This window comes from Pagrus pagrus (genome assembly GCF_965226575.1).
Source record: "Pagrus pagrus genome assembly, chromosome: 17".
In the NCBI taxonomy this organism is placed as follows: Eukaryota; Metazoa; Chordata; class Actinopteri; order Spariformes; family Sparidae; genus Pagrus; species Pagrus pagrus.
Genome location: NC_140201.1, coordinates 15,912,269 through 15,937,287, shown reverse-complemented (window position 1 = coordinate 15,937,287; position 25,019 = coordinate 15,912,269). Strand labels below are relative to the sequence as shown.

At 41.2% G+C, this 25,019-nt stretch overlaps 1 protein-coding gene across 1 annotated transcript in view; it reads right to left on the bottom strand.

Annotated features, from left to right (window-relative positions):
• The window catches only part of rapgef5a (Rap guanine nucleotide exchange factor (GEF) 5a), a 52,931-nt gene that overhangs the window by 25,215 nt on the left and 2,697 nt on the right, over positions 1-25,019 (bottom strand). Inside the window, exons 2-9 of the mRNA XM_084380254.1 lie at positions 17,526-17,576; positions 15,353-15,459; positions 14,777-14,898; positions 13,470-13,647; positions 4,708-4,789; positions 4,555-4,603; positions 4,329-4,402; positions 441-629 (exon numbers count right to left, since the gene is read on the bottom strand). Of these exons, the coding sequence (XP_084236380.1) occupies positions 441-629; positions 4,329-4,402; positions 4,555-4,603; positions 4,708-4,789; positions 13,470-13,647; positions 14,777-14,898; positions 15,353-15,459; positions 17,526-17,576 (852 nt within the window). The remainder of the gene's footprint in view (positions 1-440; positions 630-4,328; positions 4,403-4,554; positions 4,604-4,707; positions 4,790-13,469; positions 13,648-14,776; positions 14,899-15,352; positions 15,460-17,525; positions 17,577-25,019) is intronic.

Sequence of the window (25,019 nt, the reverse complement as noted above, 5' to 3'; positions counted from 1 at the left end):
GCTGGTGGCTGTTTAATCTAAAGTGATCTGAATGAAGCCAAGCTCTGAGCATCTATAGTTTGTGCGTGTGTGGGTGCACAGATGTGTCCTCTTATACTGCACAAAAGTTAACACACATGCTTTAAATTTGTGGATGCGTGTGTCTGTCGTTTAGATTAACAGCAACACGAATCAGGATGGTCCTGATGAGGATTTACTCCCATGATCCCTCACCCAAATCCATGAGTAACCTGAAGAGTGTGCGCTTAAAAGTGATGACAGTAATGACAGCTTTTACCACATGATGACGTCCGTTAGTCTCTACTCATGCTAACCATATAGCCGCAACTCTCTCTTGCGGATTACACTGTGAAACACCAATGAGTTTGCAGAACATCATCAGCCCTATCAGATACACTGCATTTCAAAATAAAAGCACCATCATCACACTTTCTACTCACCGCCTGGTTCCTGTCGGGCAGCCGGTAGTTGTGGTTCTGCAGAAGCCGGCAGCCGTCCTTGGCCAGACGCTGAACGGCCTCCAGCCCCAGCCGGCTGGTCAGCTCCTCGCGACCGCACGTCCCCATCCCTCCAACGCTGCTGCCGCCAACGCCACCGCCGCCACCCCGCAGGGCACACACCCCGCCCAGCTGCAACACAGGAGGCATGAATACATATCTCAGGCCGCAGTCCCAGGACATGGTGGAAACAGTCAGAAAGTGTTTATCAGACAGAGGTCAAGAAAGTTTAGCGTTCTGGTCCGAGGGTGATTGAAAGCAGTTTGGGCATAATCCAGGAACGTGCAATGACAAGTTTTCTGCTCCCGCTTTGTGTCCATGTGAGGAAGAATAAGATGAAATCCTGGGTGTCTCTGTCTCTGATTCTTCCTATCTATTACAGTCTATAATTCCCTTTATCTGCTCTCTCTTTGTCTCAGTCTGACTGCTCTGTGTCAGAAGATCTGGCGGAGAAAGAGTGAGTGTGTGTGATTACTAGTGTAAGTGGGCGGGAGTGTGTGTCTGTGTGGGAAGAGTGTATGCTTTGGGGGTGTGTGTGTGTCGTGTCTGTCCGTCTCCTCCCTTCTGTAGTTGGGACTTGGAATGAAAGTGTGTACATGTGATTATCTAACAGTGCTGACTCGAGAAAGGGAACGAAAGAAAAAGAAAGAAACGGAGAATAGATTTTATTAAAAGAGCCGGATAAACTAACAGCTTTGAAGGCAGAAAACATGACTGTGTGTTTGTGTGTGTGTGTGTGTGTGTGTGTGTGTGTGTGTGTGTGTGTGTGTGTGTGTGTGTGTGTGTACGCGCGCGTCTCCCTAGAGTGCTTCTCGTATGATGCTTATCACCAATGGTGGGCAGCCTGGTCTGTTTATTTTCCTTGGAAGAGGGAGAGAGGGGTATTACATTTGGCTCAGGGCTGGTTAACCCTTCCTGTGAGCTCAACTATCCCACGGTGCCATGCTCTAGCAGAGGGTAACACACACACACACACACACACAACATTATGGCATACTCCCACACTTCATTTTGTTTACTAGGAAACCTGCCCCCGCCCCACCCACCCACCCCGATGACATCTCTTATCTGGTGGAATAGCCACACACACACACACACACACACACACGCACACACGCGCACACACACACAATATCAGAGCCCCCTGTCCCTTTGCTGCTTCCTCTTAACCTGTTTTCAGCTTCCTGTCCCAGACACAGAACATACCAAGATAAACCTGTCTGTGTCTGTGTGCGTTGGTATTGTGTGGCTGTCTCCGTCTATCTCCTGTTCTCTCCCACTGTATCCTTAATTGTTCTGTGATCTCATGTGTTTCAGATCTCCAGTATGACGAGCTAAAACGTTCAGTAGTTAGTAATCCTTTTTTGACACATACTCAAACTAACTATTAAGTCAAAGACAATATTGTTAATGTTTTACCTCATCAACTTCATTGATTTTTGTGAATATATGCTTATTCTGAAACACATGATTCTATAAAGGATATTACTATGAGGGCTGAGGAACGCTTAAAGACCTCAAACCGTTGTTGGGTTAACATAGTTTGTTTGCAAATGATTATGTTGTTTTAATTTACTTTTTACATACTGTGACAGTTGAAAATTGTGAAAGACATACCGGGTTGCATCGTCAGCCGACTGCACCATGTTTTGCGTTGAGTTAGTTGAGCGGCGCTCTTGCCATGTGATGCATGTTATCAAGCTCCTTTTTCAAGAGTAACATTAGGGTTATGTGTGGCCACCGTTTTGTCCATGTATGACAGAATAATAGCCGTACAACTGGGCTTTGTAAGGTTAAGGACGTGTTGGTAATAAATGACTAGCATTGTAGAAACCCCAGACACGTGTGCCTGTGTGTGTTTTGGGCTTTACTGTCTCTGGCCGTGCTTGGAGCCACATCAACCAAGAAACACAAACTCAACAGCTCAACGTTTTTTGAATTATTTGGGTTGTAAATTAGACTACGGTTTAGTTTAGTTTCATCATTGTGATGTCCTGTCATTCTGTAGTAGTGTGTGTCGTCCTTCTCCTTATGTCAAAAGAACTGCATAACTACAATCTACAGTGGTTCCCAAGCCCCCTTAAAAGGGTTGCAGGATGAATGTCAGCAGGCTGTGTTGCGTAACTGCTTTTATGACCCACTCATGGGTCAAGCGTGGCTCTTTTCTCCTCTCTGCCATCTTTACACATCATGTGTATATTTGGAAGAACAGCTGGTCTCTGAAGCATTAAATTCACTTGTAAATGCATGTGTAGTGCCTACTGTTAGTGGCAGTTGACATAAAATGTATATCAATTATGCATTTAATTTGTGCGTGTGCTGAGACAAACCAGGAATAGAGGAACGAGCGAGAGTGTCGTGGCTTATTAAACCTCGGCTCTGTTCCCTCCTGCTGTCTGCAATCACAAATACTGTGTTTTTAATGCAGCTGAACTCACAATATAGTTGTCATTTATACAATTTTCTCTTTTTTGTTTTCAGACAACAGGCAGAGAATTTAGTCTTGCCTCATAATTAGCCGACCATGTTAATGAGTAGTTCTTCCTAAGCTGCTCAACTGCAGATTGATTACTGGGGCCTTGAACAAGAAAAACATTTAATCTTATTGTTTAGACTTGCAAGAAAACGTCATTTTCACAACTTCAGGCCTCCAAAAATTAGCCAAATAATATAAAATGAAAGGGAAAAATCACACCTGAGGTCAAAGACCTGTGCAACCTGTGACTACAAAAAGATTTTTTTTGCATTAAGAGGTCACAAGCCAAATGCATGTGAAGCACTAAAGTAACACTGTAAATGTGTAATGGTGTTTAAAACTTGTGTAGTCTTTTCTCCTCCTCTGCCCTCATCTCTGGTGTAATCAGAGGATGAATAATTGATGGCGAAAAAGAGGTTTCCACTGTACAGAGAGCAAACAGACCTCCCGCTGCACTCTCTCCTGACCCCATTTTCTACATTCAGCCACCACATGAAGATGCACACATGCACACACATGCACACAACTTACACTCTGTGACCTTTAAAAGAGAGAAAGGTAGTCAGAATCAGCCTGTTATGATCTGTAATTATGGATATCCCACAGTGATCTGTGTCAAGTTCAATTTGTATTGGTCATATTCTTTTGTTTATAGCAGTTTGATTACAACAGCTGTCAAAAAGCTTTACCGTGCCCTATAAACACAGAAAAACAACAAGCAAACAAACTGTGGAGCTGCATGAACAAATAAATATCATCCAGCTTTGTACACATTCTAATATTCACAATGACAGCAGAGGTTGAAACAGCAGCCACTTTGCATGTGTTTTAATAATATTTCATGTGCGTAGCACAACTCTAAAAAAAAGCTGCTGCTGGTAAAAAAAACTGCATTCGACCTTTTTGATTTTTGTTTATACTGCATATGAAAGGAGGCAGGAATCATTCCAAACTAAATTTGAAGGACTATACAAATTTGGTTACAGGCCTACTTTAAGCCCAGTGTGCTCTGTCCAGATTACCGAGGAAAAATCTTTTGGCAGATGGTGAAAATTAACTGAAGGAACATGTTTGGGGGCCAAATACCAAAACATGATAGTAACATTCCTGTTATTTAGTTTAAAGGTGCAATATGTAAGAATTGGCCACCTGAGTTCATACTCCCAACACATAGGGGCAACATATCATCAGAGTAACTGCTAACTGCTGCTAACTATATTCTACTTATACATCCATGACTGTAGCTACCGTTACCTTGTGAGCTCAGTTAACCCGGGGCTAGCTGGTTAGCATGCTAACTTCACTAAAATTCTTAAATAAGTACGAGTGTGTACGTCTTTGTATGTGCCTATTACCGGGCTGCTCTCCTCGCTGGGTGTGCGAGGCTCCTGGTGGCTCGTCTCCGTCGTCTCAGAGTCCTGCTCTGATACTGCAACCATCCACAAAGAGAATGAAGTTATAACTGATAGTTCTTCACACTCATTATGTAACATCTTTGTCACTCCGTGTTATCATTAATGCAGTTGGATGAAAAAAAAAAGACAGAAAAAAGTAGGCCACTTCCAAGAATAATATACTTACAAGCTTTGCGAGTCTTTCGAGCGAGAGCAGCCGCCAGCTCACTTTGCACCTGTTGGCGTCAAAACAAGACACGACACAGAAGTTTGGATTTTTTTTACTTTATTAGAAGATACTGTATTTATCTAGTCTTCAGACACACGGGCGCACACTGACCGTAGATGTGAGCCTCTCCAGAGCTTTCATCTGGAGAATCTCACTGCAGATGTCCCTGTTGCCTTCAGAGTCCTCCTCTGACCTAGAAGAGACACACATTCACACACATAAAGAGCTTTACTTACAACTGACAAGTGCATTGTATTCTGACCCAACTCTCTCCAGAGGAAACCTGTTGAGCTTAGGTGCTACTTTCACTGCCCCCTGGTATGAATAGTGAAGAACTGCAGCCTGCAAACACACCTACTTCTCAGCTGGATGTTCTTACCTGAAGACCTCAACATCTGTTCGATATTTAGTCTGTTCTTGAATTCGAAAGAAGCCAACTTTCTATTTTCACTTTTTCTATGAAGGAATAATAACATTAAAGAGATTTAACCGTTGCTTCTCAATGGGTGCTCACCAAAACCAGTAGGAAGTCTGTCCAAAGTCCAACTGATTCAGACTTCTAAAAATATGAAGATTTGATGCGTTTCTCCAATTAACATCATCGTAAAATTATATAATTTTGTGTTTTTAACTATTTGTCAGACAAAATGACAGATTCACTTACTATATAGTTCTGTTTGAAGCTAGAAAGGTGGCAGGGTCCGCCAAATATAAACAGTTCAGGGGACCTTATTTTTCCTCTGAAAACAGCTTGTTCAGTTCTGGAAAAAATACATATTTCTGAGTTTGCATTATCACCTCACTGATACTTTAAATATTTAGATTCTGAATTTGAATGAATTCTCCAAAACTACATAGCGCTCCTTCCACAGACTAAACATTTAATTGAGAACATCATCAACAGATTAAACGTGGCAGTCCTACAACACACGACGATCATACAGCAGATGAGTGTATTTTCTGTGTGAAAATCTTCGTTGTATCTGCCTGTTTTATTTTCACTCCCATCTGTCTTTATAGTTCTTCTCTGCTCGCATGTCTTTGTATCGAGCATCCCTCTCTGCACCCCCCCATCGCTCTTTCATGTGGTCTCATTTTAAATAGCTCCCAGACACACCCTTCTATTGATGTTAGGCTTTGTGTGTGTGTGTGTGTCTGTGTGTGTGTACGGCAATGCGGCGGCTACATTTGTTCAGAATGTATGTAGACATGTGAGTCTTGTCAAGGATTTTTCTTCAAGCCTGGTTGCATCTGTGAATATATTTGTGTATATGGTCGTGTGTGTGTGTGCTGTATAAACAGGTGGTTGTTTTGGGGTAAACTCTGTATTATTCCCACAGCAATAATACAAGGTTGTAGAGTTTGTCTTCAGCAGCGGAAGACTACACCCGAGGGCCCCTCATCTAATATGTGTTGTTACAAAACCACTGTTTGGATTGGTCTCCCACACACTGCCTCAGCCCCGCACAAGACACACACTCTTTCTCAAGCATGCACAAACACACACACACACAATGACTGATTTGCATACAATTTGGATTTTATCGACACATCCCAGTGGCACGAGTAATACTTGTGAAGGAGAGAAGATGAAGCCCTGTGTAATCGGATAAGGCAATGATAGCTGCAGAAGTGAGAGAGATGGTGATAACATGTAGCCCTCAGCCTGATCATTCCAGCCAGCGGCTCTGACACACACACAGAGAGGCGGAGGCAGGTAGATCCACAGATGCCGTAAGGTGTGTGAAAATACCAGATTTTTACTGTCAAAATAAAGACAGTTAGGTTGTTTCCTTTCAGTATTTATGGTCAAAATCAGCTCCTTTAAAACTTCTGACAGCTAGATGAACAAGTGCGAATCATCAAATTGTCACTGCGACTTATTTTCATCCTGTGTTGGTCTATTAGTGGATCGTGAGATATATAAAGTCTATTCTAAGTCATCATGCTAAATTTATTCTGATAAGGGTCATTACGCTTTTGTAGCCAGCGATCATTTGGCAATTTGGTGACTCACCATGAGCCGCCTGAATGTACCAGAGCTTGATGAGAGGCACAGTGGGAGGTGTGTCACCAGTCATTAAGCAGCACCCGGCAGTATTGACAGAGGATTAACATGATGGGTGCTAGCAACGCCTCCCTGACAAAATTACATTCCATACGATGTAGTCATGTAACGTTGTTTTGATTCCTATCGTGAACGTTATGTCAACTGATATTTGATGTAGATTCCTTAAGAAAACTTACAACATCATTTAATCTACTTGCATAAACTCATGTGGTTGTGATTGGGATGTGAGCGGTTAGTCGATTAAACATGGCTACCTTAACTCAAAAACACTAGTTAGTTAAACCCTTTTATTTTATTAATGTAGGCCTACTCATGAAGCATTTAACCTCAAAATAAATTGTGCTCAATTTTTGACTGTTTTCTGATGTTCTGTTTTCTTCAGACCGTTCTCACTCTCAACATGTTAAATACTGCAGCCTGGTGAGGCAAAAAGTTGAAACAGATTCAACCTTCGGTGAAACGCAGCCCAATGTCACATTGCAGTGGCCAATCACATAAGCTGGCGATCAGACTCGCAGCATGAAAGACTACAACCAGGGTGGATTGTAACGTAATGCGTCATGTGTATTCACTCAGTTTGGCATTATGCACCAGTTGAAACACATCCGTGGATGCCGATGATCATTGTAGGACCGGCATGCTTAACCTACCGTGGCAGGAGCATGACCAGAGATCAGAGGCAGAGTAGAATGGGTCAGTGGCAGGGCGTGTTATTGAGCATGAGGGAACACAACAGACATTTCTCTGAGCAGCGTTATGTTTCACTTGTGATCACGCGATTTGGTCTTGTGCCCCAGTTTAAAACACAGTAATGATCTTTCCTGCATCCTGATCGCCAACTGTTATTTTTAATCCATCAATGAGGACAAACAATCACTAGTAGGCCCAGCATGCTAGCAGCATAACAACATAGCAGATTTGCCTTTTGCTGCCACCTCCTACTACACCAACAATAAATAATGCACTTTGTATAATATACAGTATAATGTGGGAGCACAGAGTGAGCCTTTGGAGATTACACAGATCTGTGCTTTGGATAGCTGTAAACTGCTCACTGTAAACCATTAATAATTATATGATCGTTTTTGTGCCATCAAATATACAGTAGGCGTGGGACAAAATATCAATGTGGGAATATACAGTATTAATTTCTCTTGTGATATATTATCTATACACTTGCACCAGCTATCAATACTGTTATTTAAATACTCTAAACCAGTGACATTCCCACACCGCGCCACACACCTTGCTGCACCACCTGATTTGGTCTGAATGTACTCCTAATAACATACCAAAGTCATAATATGTCCTACTACAACTGTTAGTACTAAACAGACGCTGTATATTATGTAGCTCAAAGGCACTGACCAAGTTGCCAAATCTAATGAGTTAAGAGTGACAACATGTTGATTTCCTAGACTAAGTTTACACTTCCGTTTAAGCATCAGGGAAATGAGTCATTAGAAACATCCTTAGGTGATCTGAACACAGTCAGTCTAACACAGAATTAAAAGCTTGTGCCAGAATGCAGATTTGTGGAGGAGGAGAACGTAATCTCTGTGAGCAGTGACTGTTTGGTTGTGCTCCTCTCCAACCTAAATGTTTTTTCAGCATTCTGTTGTATCCGTTTGGTTTTTCACCGTTTTCGATCAGGGCATCAAGCAAAGAGAGCGAGTATGTATTTTCCTCTCAAGCTAAGGTGTCACATTTTAGCTCCTGGCAATTCTGCACATCAGTATGTAGAGAACACTGTATTTCAAAAGGCAGGAAAACTGGCAACTTAATTGTTATTGACTAATGCCACCTCCTACTACACCAACAATAAATAATGCACTATGTATAATAGACAGTATAATGTGGGAGCACAGAGTGAGCCTTTGGAGAGTACACAGATCTGTGCTTTGGATAGCTGTAAACTGCTCACTGTAAACCATTAATAATTCTATGATCGTGGTTGTGCCATCAAATATACAGTAGGGGTGGGGCAAAATATCAATGTGGGAATATAAAGTATTAACTTCTCTTGTGATACATTATCTATACACTGGCACCAGCTATCAATACTGTTATTTAAATACTCTAAACCCCTGCCAATTCCACTTACTAGAGTCACTACTCTGCACACTACTCCTCACGGTGGTGTTAAGCTAGGACTCGTCGCCCTTTTGTTTTCCATTGTTTCATTCTGTGAAATTGAAACCTTCTGCTTTTTGCCTTTTTAGGAGAATGTTTGCTTCTTCACTTACACAGACATTGTGATGTATAGTACATGATTGTCTGGCAATGTATCAAGTATCGCAGAATGTATTGTGTGGGCAACATATTGTGATATGATCGTATAATGGGTTACTCTGTGATCTCCACCCCTAATATTCAGTAATAGTTCATTCTCACAGTAGCTAGACTCACTCTGAAGTCTGAACTACGGCTGTTGCTGCATCTTCAAGCGCAACGGCGGCACATATGGCTTGGATTTGATGGCTAATGTCCAGTCGCAGGAGAATTAAATGGACAAATGGGACGGAGGCTGGCCAAGCAATGCAAAATCTGACTGTTGCAGCCACATCTTTACAGAGGCCTGTCTCCACCACAACATCCTGGATCAAGCTGTTGCACTCAACGCGTGGACCGTGTTTCGAGCCAACAGAGCACACGACTACAGCAGGACGAGGAGATATTTATATGTCTATAAATAACTGTATATCTGTATATATGTTCTATGTTTGTGTAGCATAACCCAGTTACAAACTTTCATTTCGTCATGCAACCCTGTGTTGTATAATGGCAAATACATCAACTTAAACCTTCAAACTGCAAGGTATAAATAACTATTTTATAGTTTGAGGCATTGTTTGAATACATGGTGAAAAATATTAAACATTCTCAACAAATTCTGAACATATCGCATTTATTCTAGCTATTGATATTGCGTCTATTGTATGACATTATACCGACCAGGTCTTCACGTTGCTGTGTCTGTCCCTTGTTTTTGGTGTTCATACAGTAAAGGATTGCAATCAGTTTAGTGATCAAGACTTGGTGTTGTTCATCTCTAAAAATTAACTTCCCCATGATCAGCTCACACTCTGACTAAGCTAAAATTGAACTGAACTCAAAATGAACAGTGACTTTTGCTGCAAGGGCAAAGTGCAGGACATCTTTTCATAGTTAAACTTTAATGCCTTCTACTTGCACAGCTCTACTGAAAAGCACTAAATATGCAAGATTTGCCTCCACTGTAATGTGAGGCAAAGTGGAAGGGAGAGAATGAGACAGGGAGGCTTTCCTGCCAATGGACCTCATTAAATTGAAACTGAAGTGGATTTAGATGGAGATGGAGAGAGAGAGGGGATGCATGTTTTTTTGTATAATGTATATATTTGTTGTTGAATTATTCAACGTACTTTGATGGATGAAGCTGAAGTTTGAAAGACTCTTGTTAAATGTATCCCACAAAACAACATTTATTTCTAGCGAGCATTGCAGTGAACGATAAACAATAAACTAATCAACTTTAATGACCACAATGTGCCTTGTAGCAAATATTATTGTTCAGACACAGCAACCCGGGGAGGCACGCTGGCGGTGTTGACACAAACTGATTAATGACACACACTTAGAGACATCTTCTACACATGATGCAGAAGAGATAACCCATTTAATTAGTAGCCTGTTGTTCTTCAGCTTCGCTAAAGTAGAAATCACAAGAAGGAGGCAGAACAGTCAGCTAATGTTGCCTTATCAAGTATCCAGTTATCAGCGTCAGTTTAATACTTGCCTCATTAGATTTAATAAGAGATGCAGAGCCACAATTCATGAGCATCAGTCACACCTGGCTTCATCTGCAGCGCCTTCAAAAATGGTGTATTTCTCTGATTAAAGATTTTGTCACAACAAAGTGAGAGAAAATGCATGCAGATGGGCTCTCAAGGCATGCGTTGGCAAAATAAAGGTAAGTTCAGGATAAGGAATAATTTGCAGTCAGATATCAGATTATATTGGCCTATTACAAGAGGACACCTGTGTTTGAATAAAGACTTTTGGCTGTGACCAGCAGCTCCATAGCTCGCTTTGTTGGTCCAAAAAACATTACACCATCCTTTCGTGGCCACAGTTTCAGCTCTCTATGGAGGTCAAGTGTGTTTGTGTAAAGACGTGTGTTTGTGTTCAGGCCAGCTGGCTAAAAGAGGTCATGGCAATGGGAGTGGACGGTCGCTAAAAGTCACATAACTTCTAATTGTGTTTACAGACTTGCACAAGCAGACTTGCATGTTGTACAAAGGTTGATCATGAGCCTTGAAAAGGGATGTGACAGAAGGCGTGGCCTTCATCAAAAAGGTGATTAACTTCTAAATGGATTCACATAATATAACAAAACCAGTCAAGTGTTGTGTGTGAATGCATGGATGCATTCTTTTAACTCCAAATGGAGCCTACTTTGATCGTGCATTTAGCATAGCTCAAGTCAGAGGTTAAATCATTTTCTAATAAAAAAAAACATCCAATATATTTCATTTATTGTAAATGATTAAAGCAAAATTATGTAGAAATTGGCATTTTGTACAATTTGGCGTATTAATATTAACTAATGCATCGTCAATTCTCCTGGAAGCAGCCAGTGGAGTTACATCAGGTGTTTTCCCTCACAGCTACAACTCTTTTACACCAACAAGAGAGAGAGAGAGACAAATGGGGAGGGAGGGAGGGTGTGAGACAGAGAGAGATCGAGAGGATGCCAGCAGAGAAAAGGTGTGACACCCAAAGAGACAGAAAGACAGCAGCCGGGTCAAAGTGACAGACATGGTAAGAATATATAATCTCATCTCTGTCGAATCTGTGAATGTGAAACAAACGTGCTAAAATTGCATCAAAATGTCTCTCTTCCACCCTCTCCTCTGAAACCTGTGGAGACACTGTGGAGGAGTGCCTCTTCATGTCAGCCCCTATAATGTATATAAAGTAACGTATGGAGAACACAGGAGTACATACAGCATGATACATGAGATTTATATGACATTCAATTCCCCCTGCTGCCGTACACTGTCCCTGGTGTCTGTAAAAACCCTTTGAAGTTGACACACAGATGAATGCGTTGATGTGTGCTCTTGTTCGCTCGCTCTCCTTATATATGTATTTTTTTGCATTACCCGACACCCCCTCTCCCTCCCTCCCCTGGATCATCTCACTCTCTCTCTTTCTCTGAGTGACAGATTGAGTTCAGTAGCAGCCTCAGCAGGAATCCCACACATAGGAGCAGCAAAGCAGGGAACTCTGGCTGACACCGCTCTGCGTGTCTGTGTTGGCATCATGTGTCGATGTTTGTGTATGAGTGTATTTCTTCCACGGATGTGGAGGTGCGTTAGCCTGCACATGAACGTGTCTCTCACATAAGCAGATTGAGGATTTTAAACATTGAATAGAGATTAGGTTTCTTGCTGGGATTTGATGAAGATCTTGAAGTGTGTGTGTGTGTGTGTGTGTGTGTGTGTGTGTGTGTGTGTGTGTGTGTGTGTGTGTGTGTGTGTGTGTGTGTGTGTGTGTATTATGTTGCAAGACAGTAAGGCACTTGCAAGCGTGCACTTCTTCACTTCACCAAATCAAACACTGTTGCTTGTCACTTTTCAAAGTAAGTCATCAGACAGACAAATGACCTCAATCTTAGGTCTAAACGGAAACACTGTCACTTCAACTTTGATATTTTACCAGAGCAATGAGCTTCCACTTCAGGTCAGTGGAGATCGTCCAGTATTTAACGACTGAGTCACATGCACCATCAACTATCATCGACATTCTGCAAAAGTTTAACATGTTGGCCTGAATAGCAACGACCCAGTGAGAAAAGTTGAAGCGGTTAACTTTTCATTACAACAGACAAATGACTTAGAATAACTTCAATAACTTTCTCTTTTTGTTTGAAAAATAAAGTTAGATCAGGATGAGACTATAGTATTGGGCCAGTAGTAGATAATAACAAATATCACAATATTTGCTGTCATTTGAGATATTTTTTCACAATATCAACCATCGAAAAGCTGCTTGGTTCTTCATCCGCGAGGAAATTGTCTGCCTGTATTTGAATTCTTAATTTTAATCTATTACTGTGTTATTTCTCCAACCTGGTTGGCCCTCTAGAGTTTAGAGGGAATGGAGCCAGTGACAGACTAGCTGCAGTTAATATTGTAGGCTGTTATGTTTGCATTTCATTCTTTGCAGTTAAGTTGCATTTAAAAGTTTGCATTTGATATTATTTTGTATGTGTTGCTGCGGGAGAAGTAAAGAAATAAATGAGCAGCATATGAACCTCTCAGTCCTTTATTTATTCATACTACTAATCAGCATAAAATATAAATAAAATAAAATAAAATACAATACTCGCCCACAATAATATCATCTATCGCAATATTTGGTGGGGACAACATCTTGATATAAATTTGTGGATATCTCCGAGCCTGTTCGACTACATGTCTTTTGTTCAAATTCAAACTAACTGCTAATTTTTACTTGTTCTACCAAGTGTAAAACCACCGTGACGTTGCTTTGAATTCAGAATCACCAATCGGTTATTTGGGGCCAGAAGAGACCATATTTGGACAAAAGGGTGGAGAGCTGGGGAGGACATGATCGGATCTGACTGAGAGCTCGAGGACACACCATGGCTTTCACTTGTCACTCACAAATTAGCCACATCCTAACACATTCCCTTCTTCATAAAACGTCTATTTTACTCTAAAAGGAAACATGATTTACAAAATGAACGTCCCACCTTCCATCCATTTCAATCAGATTTTAATGGGACACTTACGGGCTGGTGGTCCCGCCTCCAGAGCGAAACTGAACGTACGGGGCGAGTTGTAGGAGGAGCCTAACAGCCTCTGACCACTCCCCCTCATTGGAGCGAAACTCACAGGAGGCGGAGTCACACTCCTCAAAGCTGAACTGGTAGTAAGAGTTGGAGTCTGAAAACACCACCCGCTGGTCCACTGGAGGGAGAAGAGACACACAGACACACCGAAACGTATGTGAGAAGTAGCAGCTTCTTGTCCTGAAGTTTTCCTGTTTCCTCTTTATAATTTTCACAGTGGGAACGTGTGACTACTTCAATAATATATCAATAATAATACATGATGAATGTACATTTTTTGTAAAGATTACTACAGTGTAATCAATGCTACACCCTCTTACATATCGCACCTTTAAAATTCGGGGCTGTAAAAATGAATAGATGATGAAAAGAAGGACTGAGAAAAAAGTCATGAAGAAGAAATTATGAATTTGTTAAACCATGCTGATAGCACAAACAAATATAACAGCCATTTAAACAGGGTCAAAAATATATTGAATGTGGGTAAAAAGTAATTCCTAAAGATTCAAGACAAGTGTTGCTTTGTGTATTGCTTGTATTTATATTGTCGCACTGAAATGTGAGCCTGAATTCAAGAAATTATTTAAAATGTACTCTTGTGGCTTATAGAAGACACTGATTTAGTTCAGAGCAGAAACATGGTGGCAACAATAAAACCCGAGTAAATGCTTTGTGTCAGTCATGGTGGATTAGCCAGACCGATGCACCGAATCTGAGCAAATGTTCAAAAGCAGGCAGCCTGGAGATCACGTTTGTTCGTTCTTAATTGCCTTTGAATATTTACCCTTTTTACAATGAGGTGTCATCCATAGCATACTGAGTGTTGCTTCAACATAAAACAGAAAGTAATATGATAATTTTCTATCACAATTTCTACATTTTCTTTGTTGAATACAGAAGAAAGTATCACATCCAGGCAGTTTATCAGAAGGTTTAGTGTGTGGTAAAATGTTAGTTGTTAACGTGGTCTTTGGCAAAAAAGAGGATTTTTGGTATTATTAGGAGATGGACAGAACAACAGCTTCATTTTACCTGGTGGAAGTGAAAGTAAAGCAGGTGAATGAAACAGCAAATTTATATTTCTACTCTGATGGAAATTATGAGATGAACTGGTTCATTTTTTGTTTCTTTTCAGAGGTGCAGGTTGTTGCTGATGTCACTGGAAGGTTACTATAAACTATAAACACAGTACAACCTCCAGGCATGTTAGTGTGCCTCTATGTGTGTGTGTGTGTTTGTCTTCTTACCAGACAGCAGGATTCCCAGCTCCAGCAGCACCTGCCAGACACGCACAGCAGTAGTCCGACAGCGCACGTACATGCACTGCTCACACAGCCACTGCACCAGCTCCACGCCTACATAACTACGCCTGTTAAAACACAAACACACATACATTTTTCAGCACACATGTGCAGCCACACAAGCCTTGTCTTTTTTATTGAATCAATATCCATTGATTATTCATTAGTTCTCTGTAAGCCTTTTCCTCTGAAACACTGAATACTTTCTGTCTTCTTTCCCTCAGGATAAACCTCTTTGTGTATGTGTGTGGGTGTGTGACGTTAAAGACTATCTATTTATATTCATGTCCAGATGTTCATGTGGTTTTTGCATGCATCTCTGTGTACCATATGTACAGTATGTTGCATGAGAGTGCATGTATTCCCAGCTCGCTATGTGCTCAGCTGTCCACGTCACGTTTTTGCTCGTCTTACTGCATAAACAACATGACTGGCCAATCAGGACGGGGCGAGTCGGTGTACATGCTTCACCGGACACATCGATTCAGCTCTGCACACAGACAGACACAGAGACAACTGTACCGTATGATTCTGGCCAGGTGTATCTTGTCTTTAGCCGGGTATGGTCCATGAGAGAGGAAGGCATTCCTCACGCTCCGACCAGCACACGGAAAACTCTGGGAACAAGACTGACACACAGAGAAGCACATCAACACAGGTGTTTTAAAGACTGAATGCTAATAAATGCGACTAAAACCTTATCTCAACATTACTTTGGACGTAGCACAGAGCTAGTGTGCCGCTGTCATTGACCAGCTCACAAGGACAGCTTGATTTTTTTCCCCTGAGGTCTGAAACATTGACTGTGGCTATGCGCTCTGCAATAATCCTGCTATTGACACCTTAGTAAATAAGACAGTATTTCAATTAAAGTGTTTACATGGGCTGCTTGTTCTATTCCATTCATATTCACATGTACATGCTACAGAGCAGAGGCAGCTTGGTGACGGACGAGGCTCCATTCACATTTACGTTACAACATGAGAGACTCCCTTCAGTGTCAATTCGACCTCTTGTCTTATCCTGTCATTATCTATGTGGCATAGCTTTGTGGCTTTATGGGAGCGGATTTTGTAAATGCACTTCAAGAGGTCACTACAACTTGTATAATAGGATGGTAGAGCATGTGTTAGATAAATGGTCCCATCAGTTGCTAAATTAAAGGTGACCTGTGAGTTTTAGTGCTATGGAAAAGTCAGACTCTTGAAGATGTTTTTCTGAAGGCAAGGAAAAAAGAAAGATCAACACTTTAGGTTTCAATAAGTCAATTTTGCAAATGTTTTACTAAGAAGGAAATGCAATTCACATTCTTGTTAGCCCTCAAGGATGCAGATACTCTATTTAGGTAAGAAACATTGAGTGGAAACATAACTGTGTCTGTTGTCAAGCAAAACTCATCGGGGTACATTCAAGGTTCAGAATATCACAGTCTACGTGCACTGCAGTATTTGACAGACTGAGTCTTGAACTCAAAGGAGGTTTCTGACCTCAAATCAGAATTACTGATCATCATTGCGGCAACAAGGTGGCCTTTCATATAAAGACCCTGGGATCAATCAGGCTCACACAGCCAGTCCTCAAACAGATCCTCTCACACTGTTCTGCTGAGCTGTCTGCATTTTCTTCAGTTAGGGGTGTGATGACTCAACTGGATCAAGTTTTGAAAATGAAGAATGATTTATGACTCAACCTTTGCTGAAACATGTTTTTCAAACTGAAAACTTTGTCAAATGTTACACCAACTATGTGGAGAGTCAGTCTGAGGATAGATGTAGTCCATGCAGTTCCATAATTAAGTTTAATGCTGAGGTAGTTGATCACAAAGTTTGGTAGTCAGGAAGTGGATGTCAGCATTAAGTCACTGTCACAATCATACAAACTAATCTCCATAGTTTATTGATTGTTCCAGCTTTTAGTGACAAGGTTCAATTCAATCAATTCTTGATAAGCATTTTCTAGATGAATATCTTAAAAACAAAAAAACAAAAACAAATAAGGATTGAGAATTTTAAACTGGCTTATCAAGATCAGATTTGGGGCTGCTTTTTGAAAGCATATCCCTGCTCAGGTGTTCATAGGCATGATTTTAACAGCAGCGTACTGCTTTGGGCACCACATCAATGTTGGATTCCAATGAAGCAAAATATGAAAGAAAATAAAGTCAAATATAACCAATAAAAAAGTTCAACCTCGCAAAATAAAGACTTTTTTGGGTAGCATGAAAAGGCAGCTTCTAAGCTTCAGATGTTGATTTGTTTCATGTTTTAACTTATTATTTCTTAAGTTCGTATTTTCAGTGTTAAAAGAAAAACATGCTCACGTTAGACACATCAGCCCTGAGGCCTTTTCAGAGTGCGGTGCTGAAATATTTGGCAAACTGCATTTTAATGATGCATGACAAATTTAGACGCTCTGAATGCGTTTGTGTGCGTGTGTGTGTGTGTGTTTGTGCAGTAGGTGAAACTAGCTTATAAAAAGCCCAAGGTAATATCATCAATGATGTCATCTGTGTTGGGGCAAAACAAACACACTTTTGCTTTAAAGCAAAACTAAAGGGATGACATCACCTGTGTGTGTTTGTGCATGTGTGTGTGCATGTGTGTGTGTGTGTGTGTGTGTGCGTGTGTGTGTGTGTGTGTGTGTGTGTGTGTGTGTGTGTGTGTGTGTGTGTGTGTGTGTGTGTGTGTTTCTTTACCTTGTGTACTGTAGGTCCAGTGCTTGGTCCGGGGATAGTGTCAGGTGATTGCTGTTGAAACAAAAAACACAAAAACTGTCAGAGCTAGAGACACAGACACACTGAACAAACAAGACTGTAACATGAGTCAGACCAGTTTTACCATTTCAAAAGCATTAGTCAGGTTTTGTTTAAACAATCAGTGGCAACACATGTGGCTGCAACACACTTTTGCGAACGTGATCATTCATTTTTACTTGTAGGTGTATGATGATTATCAGATCGACATGGTTAAACAGTGACACACATTTACTCGAGCACTCGTCAATGAAACCAGCGCAGTAGTAAACATTAATACGAAGATTTTTATCAAGTCAATTCCTTAACAATAAAAAGAAACTGTCTGTCCAACACGATCTTCACGGTTCTTATCAACACATTGTAGCCTTGGCCCTGGGCGTATCCACTCCACCTCTGCTTCCCCTATGAGGAAATAAACTCTTAATCTTTATGGATTATTATGGCGCTAGAGGAGCTAGTAGACAGCACTGACACTGTGTTGACACACTGGTCATAAAACAGATTAAAAATGATAGTAAGTGTTGGATCAAGTAGAGCAGAAACAGCCCTACATGCAGCCATCTGTTTTTGTTTCTCACTGCAGTGAGTGCAATGCATTGTAATGTTACTTAGTAACACCCACTCTTGGCTGATTACAAGCGTCTTTCACATGTTTAACAGGTTTTTTTTTTACTGCTTATACATGGCCAACATTCAATATTAATATGTTTAAACATGTTATTACTTAATAGCACTACTTCAAGACAGGCATATCTAAAAAGTTAGTCTGTTACTTCCAACCGACACAGGGAGACCGTTACTGTGTCCATAAAAGTGATCACCTCCTTGAAACGTTTTCCTGTTTTATTGTTTTACAGCTCTGAATCACAGTAGTTAAAAGAGGCTTCATGACACCGATCAACAAAGACTCGTTGATGTCACGTGAGCAATCTCTACAAATACACACAACAGTAAGTAAACAAAGCACAGAATGTTTATCTGACTGACGCACCCAAGGATATCACCAGTGTAGCCAAGTGCTTCATGTGAATGGAGGTCACTTGTGTGTAATCAGGGCGTGACAATTGATTATTAGGTTACATACACATGTATCTACAAGGTCCAAGAGCTGGCTTCTTGGCTAAAACTACACAGCCGAGACAAACAAAATTAGGCCTTTTCTACAGCATACATTTTCACTATTCAGTCAGTACTGTAGTGATAAAGGCAAAGGTGTTACTCATAAAATAAACAAAGGCTCTCCTCTATTGAAGAGTCCCAGTAAGCCATGTCAGTGAACCAGCATGCACGTATAATGGCTCTGAAAGGGCAGCAGCTAAATGAGATTCAGCCATCATATTAACTTTATTATTTACACCTGTGCTTTTACTACTGTGACATGTCAACATGTCGCTTCATATCATCTTTCACTTTTCCAATCTAATCTGTGAAAAATAAACATTTTCCTCAGACGTCACACTGAAGCTCAAAACGTCGCACTGCTGTGATCCAGTTTTCAAATCCCATAAACGTAGGGAATCTGACAACTCATTCATAATTTCACTGCTTCCTGATAAATCAGCGACTAGCGTCTGAAAGTGAAACTCCGGAGGGACATCGGGCAACATTTTAAGATAAAAAAACATATTAAATAACCTGTCAGCTTCCGTTAGACAACCGTTAACGTTAGCATTCAACCACTTACGAGCTAACGTTACGGTTTGATAGTGTTACACGATATGACAAGAAAGAAATAAAGTACACACACTCTTATTTAAGCCTAGAAGAGAAACATACTGTATGCGATCAAGCTGTTACGCTAACTTTAGCTAATGGGTGATTAAATATGTTGTTCTTATCTTGAAATATGGCCCAGACAGAGTTGCAGGTTTCATGACTGGGATGTGAAAGCAACTTCAAGTTAAACAAAGTGTAGACATTTCTATGGCTTGATGAGACAAAAATCAAGTTTTTATACCGTGTTACTATGTTCTCGGGTCATGCCACTGTCATTCAGAGGGCATGTGCTTCTGCAGCGGGCCTCAGAATGCTTTGAAGATAGAGAGTAAAATGAATGCAGCAAAATACCGAATAATCCTGGAGAAAGACTTGCTGCTGTCTGACAGAGACTGCTGACTTGGAGAAAGGCTTATTTTTCAGCGAGAGAACAAAGCCAAGGCAAGAATGGATCCAAAACAACAAGAAAGTCCTATAAGGGCTGACTCAAGTGGCCAATTTAATGCAGGACCTTGAATTTGCTCTCCGTGCAACTTGACCCAGCTTGAGCAGTTTTGCAATGACAGGGGAAAATGTTGTGTCCAGTTGTATCCACACACACTCAAAAACTCAAACGCTGTAATTGCTGTCAAAGATGATTTACAGAGATTTGTTTTATCTGTTGATTACTGTCAAAAAATCTGAACATGCGCAAGTTGAAGAGGGCGAACATAATTTGTACATTTTACAAGCACTCCTTTGAGAGTGCGCCTGATAAAAATGCAAACTGTAGAATTGCATTAGGATGATGATCACGTTGCCAGCGTTCGTTAAAATACAGACGGATGAGAACCTCCTGCAATAGGAGTGCAACTGGTCTGTGAGCGCACTCTGTGAAGCAGGATTGCTGATAGAGTTGTGGGTTTGATTCCCTCTGGAAAACCGAGCCTGTGCTGCTGCCCTTCACCGCTCACTGGCTGACATTAACAAACCATCAGATGATGACGGATAGAGAGAAACACCGAGATCAAATGATGGAACAAACGAAAAGCACCTAAGCAGTCGTGGAATATGGATGTAGATGGAGAAACATAAATGAGTTGCGGTGCAGGCCGAGAAAGTAGAGAGGGAGGCTGAACAAATCAAAACAGTCTATGAATGTATGACTGAGGGTGTGAGCATGACAGATGGAGAGGAAGAGAGTTGAGGCGGTGAGAGACAGACAGATCATTTTAATTGAAATCGTGAAATAAAGAAAAGTGCAAGACAAAGACGGAGAGTGGGAGAAATGCACGGCTGTGGCTTCGAGTTGCAAGAAAATGAAATAGAGGGATGATTAGAGAGATGTAGAGCAGTGTGTGTGATCCTCATTAGAGCGATGATACTGTCTGGGATGTCTCACACAAGTGAGTATACAGTACACTCTTGCGCACACACACACACACACACACACACACACACACACACACACACACACAATCCAAAGTAAGTGGTTGCATGAGAGCTCGGCTACTCTTCATTGAAAGAAATAGTTTGACATTTCGGGGAATATGCATATTTGCTTTCTGCCAAGGGTTTCAGAAGATAAGGCTACAGGAAGCAGACAGTTAGCTTAGCTTAGCATAAAGACTGGAAACAAGGGGACTTAGCCTTGCGTAAAAGCAACAATTTGTGATATTGTGAGGGAGGGGTTATGTGCCAGACTATATCTTGGCTGGGTGTAGGGACTTCATCGTCATCGTGAGATTGGCAAGAACGCAGCAGACACTCCAGGAGGCTGACATGACAGTAAACTAAATATCTTTGAGTTCTGGGTGGCCGGTCAGACAAATCACGCAATCTGAGGACGCCATCTTCTTTCAGGAAATTGAATGAGGCATGTCATTTTATAGACCAAACAATTCATTATGTGATCATGAAAATCTGTGAATTTAATTGACTAAGAAAATAATCAGAAGTAGCAGCATACACCCTTCACATTGGCATCGATGTTAAACAATACAACCACTAGAACTTCTTCTCTTGTCCTGTGATCGTGTTTCGCTTAAACTGTTGGCTACACTCCTACACTGCCCCCGCGAATACTGTAGATACTGCTCCGTTGGTCCGTATCCGGAAGCTATCAGAAAACATGCAGAAATACGGATCAAATGAACGCAGAGTGTGGAAAATCGGCTAGGTCCTGACTAAAATTGCGCATAAATGAGCCTTGAGACTGTCCCAAATACAATTTGTGGGGCTTCGAAGCTTCAGTGACAACATCTAATGAAAATCAAAGCTTCGATGAGGGTGGGGTTGTGAGGATGTTTGTCAGATACTGCTCTGTGCACTTGTATCACATGCACACGGCTGTTTTTTATGTGCACTTGTTTTTAGCCTAATTAAGCACCACAGAGGACTCTTCCTTTCTTGCTTTTTATCAGTCTATTGCCTCTTTTTCAGTGAGGCCATCGCAGCATCTCCTTCATCTTCAGAATATGGATTTGGACATTGATAATTGTGGCAATGTTAGAAGTTTCTAAACTTTCAGGTCAAACCTACTTGCAGCCCGACTGGAATACAGATAATTAAAATGAAAGATCACAGAGAAAACTGGAGGTGACAGAAAGTCCAAAAAGCAGAGTTCTTCCTCACTCATAATAAAACCCAAGGCTGGAGTTTCAGATTTACCCACACATTTTTAAAAGAGCTCAGTTTTTGCCAGCTCAGTGCGGACGTCCTCCGAGATATCAGTAAAGATGAGAGCTTTTTTTCGGTGTTTGTGTCTGTGAAGACATGCAGTGTTTGGACTGGGGGTTAAGTAGAGCACACCAGCCAGCCAAGCACACAGACTAAATAAATTGTTTCTGACTCTCTCTCTCTCTCTGTCTTGCTCCTTCCTTCTCTCTTTTGTCTTGGTCGCTCTATCTTATCTCTCCATCTCTTTGTCTCCCTGTCTGGTGAAAACAGATCTCTCGAGAGGTCTTTGTTTCTCCACCGTCATCTCTTCTCACAAACACACTCAAGACACGCCGCCAGAGCTGGAGGAGGAGGTGTTTCATTCATACTGTATCACTCGGCGAGAGGAATATCCGCTGGCCATGTTCCTGTGAGTCTCTTAGTCCACGCCTCGGTTTCTCACAAACACACACTCCTCCATCACAGGGTGTACAGTCCATTGCCGTCGCTACACCGGAGGGCCAAAAGAGAGTGACGGAAGAAGAAGCGAGGAGGAGATGAATGAGGAGGGACGAGAGCTATAAAGAGAGAGCACATGCTGACACGCTTATCTGTGTGATGACTTCAAAGTGTGTATACAAAGAGAGAGAGAGAGGGAGCAGGAGAGAGTGAGGTCATTATCTGCAAGAAATGGATTACTCTCAGATTAGATTGCTGAGCACACTGAAGAGCTGTAGCACGGTATGCTTGGCAAGCCCCCTCACACACGTACACACTGAGCTCCTGTCGACTCCTCGACAGATCCGTCATACAAGGAAGTCAAAATGGAGACATCAAAGCAGCTACAGCGCAATGAACACAACACACACACAAACAGACAAACAAACACACGGTTAAGCTGCTAAGAAACCCATTTGCCAGCCGGAGCCTATCTGCCAGCACCCACGTGACCTTTGGCGTCTCGACACTGCAGTATAGTGATTTATAACTCGTTTCAATAGTTATCTATCAACAGAAAATGTTTCGGTGATGATTTTGATCGAATAATCATTACCTCTGCAAAGGAGGTTATGTTTTCACCCATGGCTGTTTGTTGGTTGGTTGGATTGTCAGCCGGATTACACAAAAACTACAGAACTGATTTCAACGAAACTTGAATGGAGGATGCGTCCCGGCCCAGAATTCTCTATCATTTTATACTTAACATCGTGAGATAGGGTGTTTTTTGCCATTTTTGTTGATTTCTGAGGCATTAACTCATGGGTCTTGATGAAAGATATCAGGCGTAGTCAGGTGGCTTGTATCTACGAGTGAATAAGGGGACTGTTGAGCCATGGCGGAAGTATGTGCTCCACTGAGTGCCATATTTCCATAATTTAAATCCCTAACATGATTGAAAGAATTGACACAAGTTCTGAGACGGTGTCTTAACATTTTGTATTCTGAATGAATGGCCATGGGTTGCTCAAGCCGACATTCTTGTAGTATAAATAATACTAATAATAATTAAGATCATTTTAGGTTTTTCTGATCCTTGTTGTCTGTCATGTATTATGAGTGTTTGCTAGTTTTGCATGTAGTGCTCTTCCATTTAAGTGCATCACTATCTTGAAAAGCAGCTTCCACTTGTTAGTAAAGTTCTGGTGATGTGTAGGTTTATACAGCTAGTGTGAATGTGTGTTGGGTTTCTCTCTCTCCACCCCTCACTTGGCCTTTCATCTTTCTAATCTCAATGTATAATGCAGTAATGGATGTGAAATATTGCTGGCAGACATAAAAACACATCACCAGCTGCTGTTTGCTGCATGTGTAATGCAGAAAAAAGATCATCTTCTGAGGAATATTATGAGTTCTCTTCTAAGACAGTGATCATAGAGCCTGTAAGCTCACATTATGACTGTGATAATCGCATTTTACAGCCTAAATGAAATATTTTGAGCAGCATACTGTACAGCACATTTACATATTGTGTTTGTGGGTGGAAGTATTGTATGTCTAGGTTTGTGTTCAAGCTTTTATTCACAAGTGTAACGAGTGTTTTTTGTTATACACATCCAGATGTCACATTTAAAAATGAGAATTCGGGATTGTGTGGGGGGGCTGCACGAATAATTTCTAATCATTTTATTCATTCAATTCACTAAAAGTAGAAAGAACAATGAAGAGGCTGCAACCCCAAACCAAAAAAGCGCAATTAAACCACGTAAGAGGACATGCACACATCAAACAACCCATTATTACAATGTGCAATGGCTCGCGTTTGTTTTGGAGGTTCTGCGTGGTTTTCATTTTCTATCTATCTGCTTTAATTGATTGACTAAAAGAAGCCTTTAGTCACAATGTACTTGCAAATGACAAAGTCTACATCCAAACCTCTGCACTCACTATCTTAACATAACATAAGAGAGTAAGCATCAAGAAAGCCTTATTGGTCAGATGTTTTTCTGATAGCGTTTTCTTTGCAGAAAGTTTCATGTGTCACGCTGCCATAAACACTGATTCTTCCCTTGTTCTGGTGTCAGCAACAGAATCCAGCCAAAACTAACAGTCCACAGTATTGTTGGGTGACAATAGCAAAAATAATTTCAACCAATCAGCGTCACCTGTCAGCATCTGTCTTTGCTCTGCTGCATTTCCTCACCAGTGGGTTCATACATGTGTGTTTAAGTAAGTCCACTGCGCTTATGTTCTAGTACGCATCTTTGTCTGATCAATAACTGTCAAATCTGACACGTGACTGAGATGTTTGGAGGAGGAGGAAAGAAAACTAGTACATTTTCCTTTTGTAGTTAATCGTGTCACCCTGATACTCACCCTCAGCTATTAGTTGACGACAGTTTCACCTCCTGAGCTGCAGCTGCCCGTCTCCTCAAAACAGAGCTCCTGGGTGCACCTAGATTAAAACTAAGTGCAACTAAAAACTGTTTTTTAAGAATTAATTTAAAATGTATTATTGGGTGCACCTAAACTATGTGCTGGTGCGCCTAAATTTAAAAAAAAAAACAGTTGGGGGAACCTGTGCAACCACTGTGAAGAATTAGTCTGGAGCCCTGCCAAAAATAAATAACACATCAGTAGGTG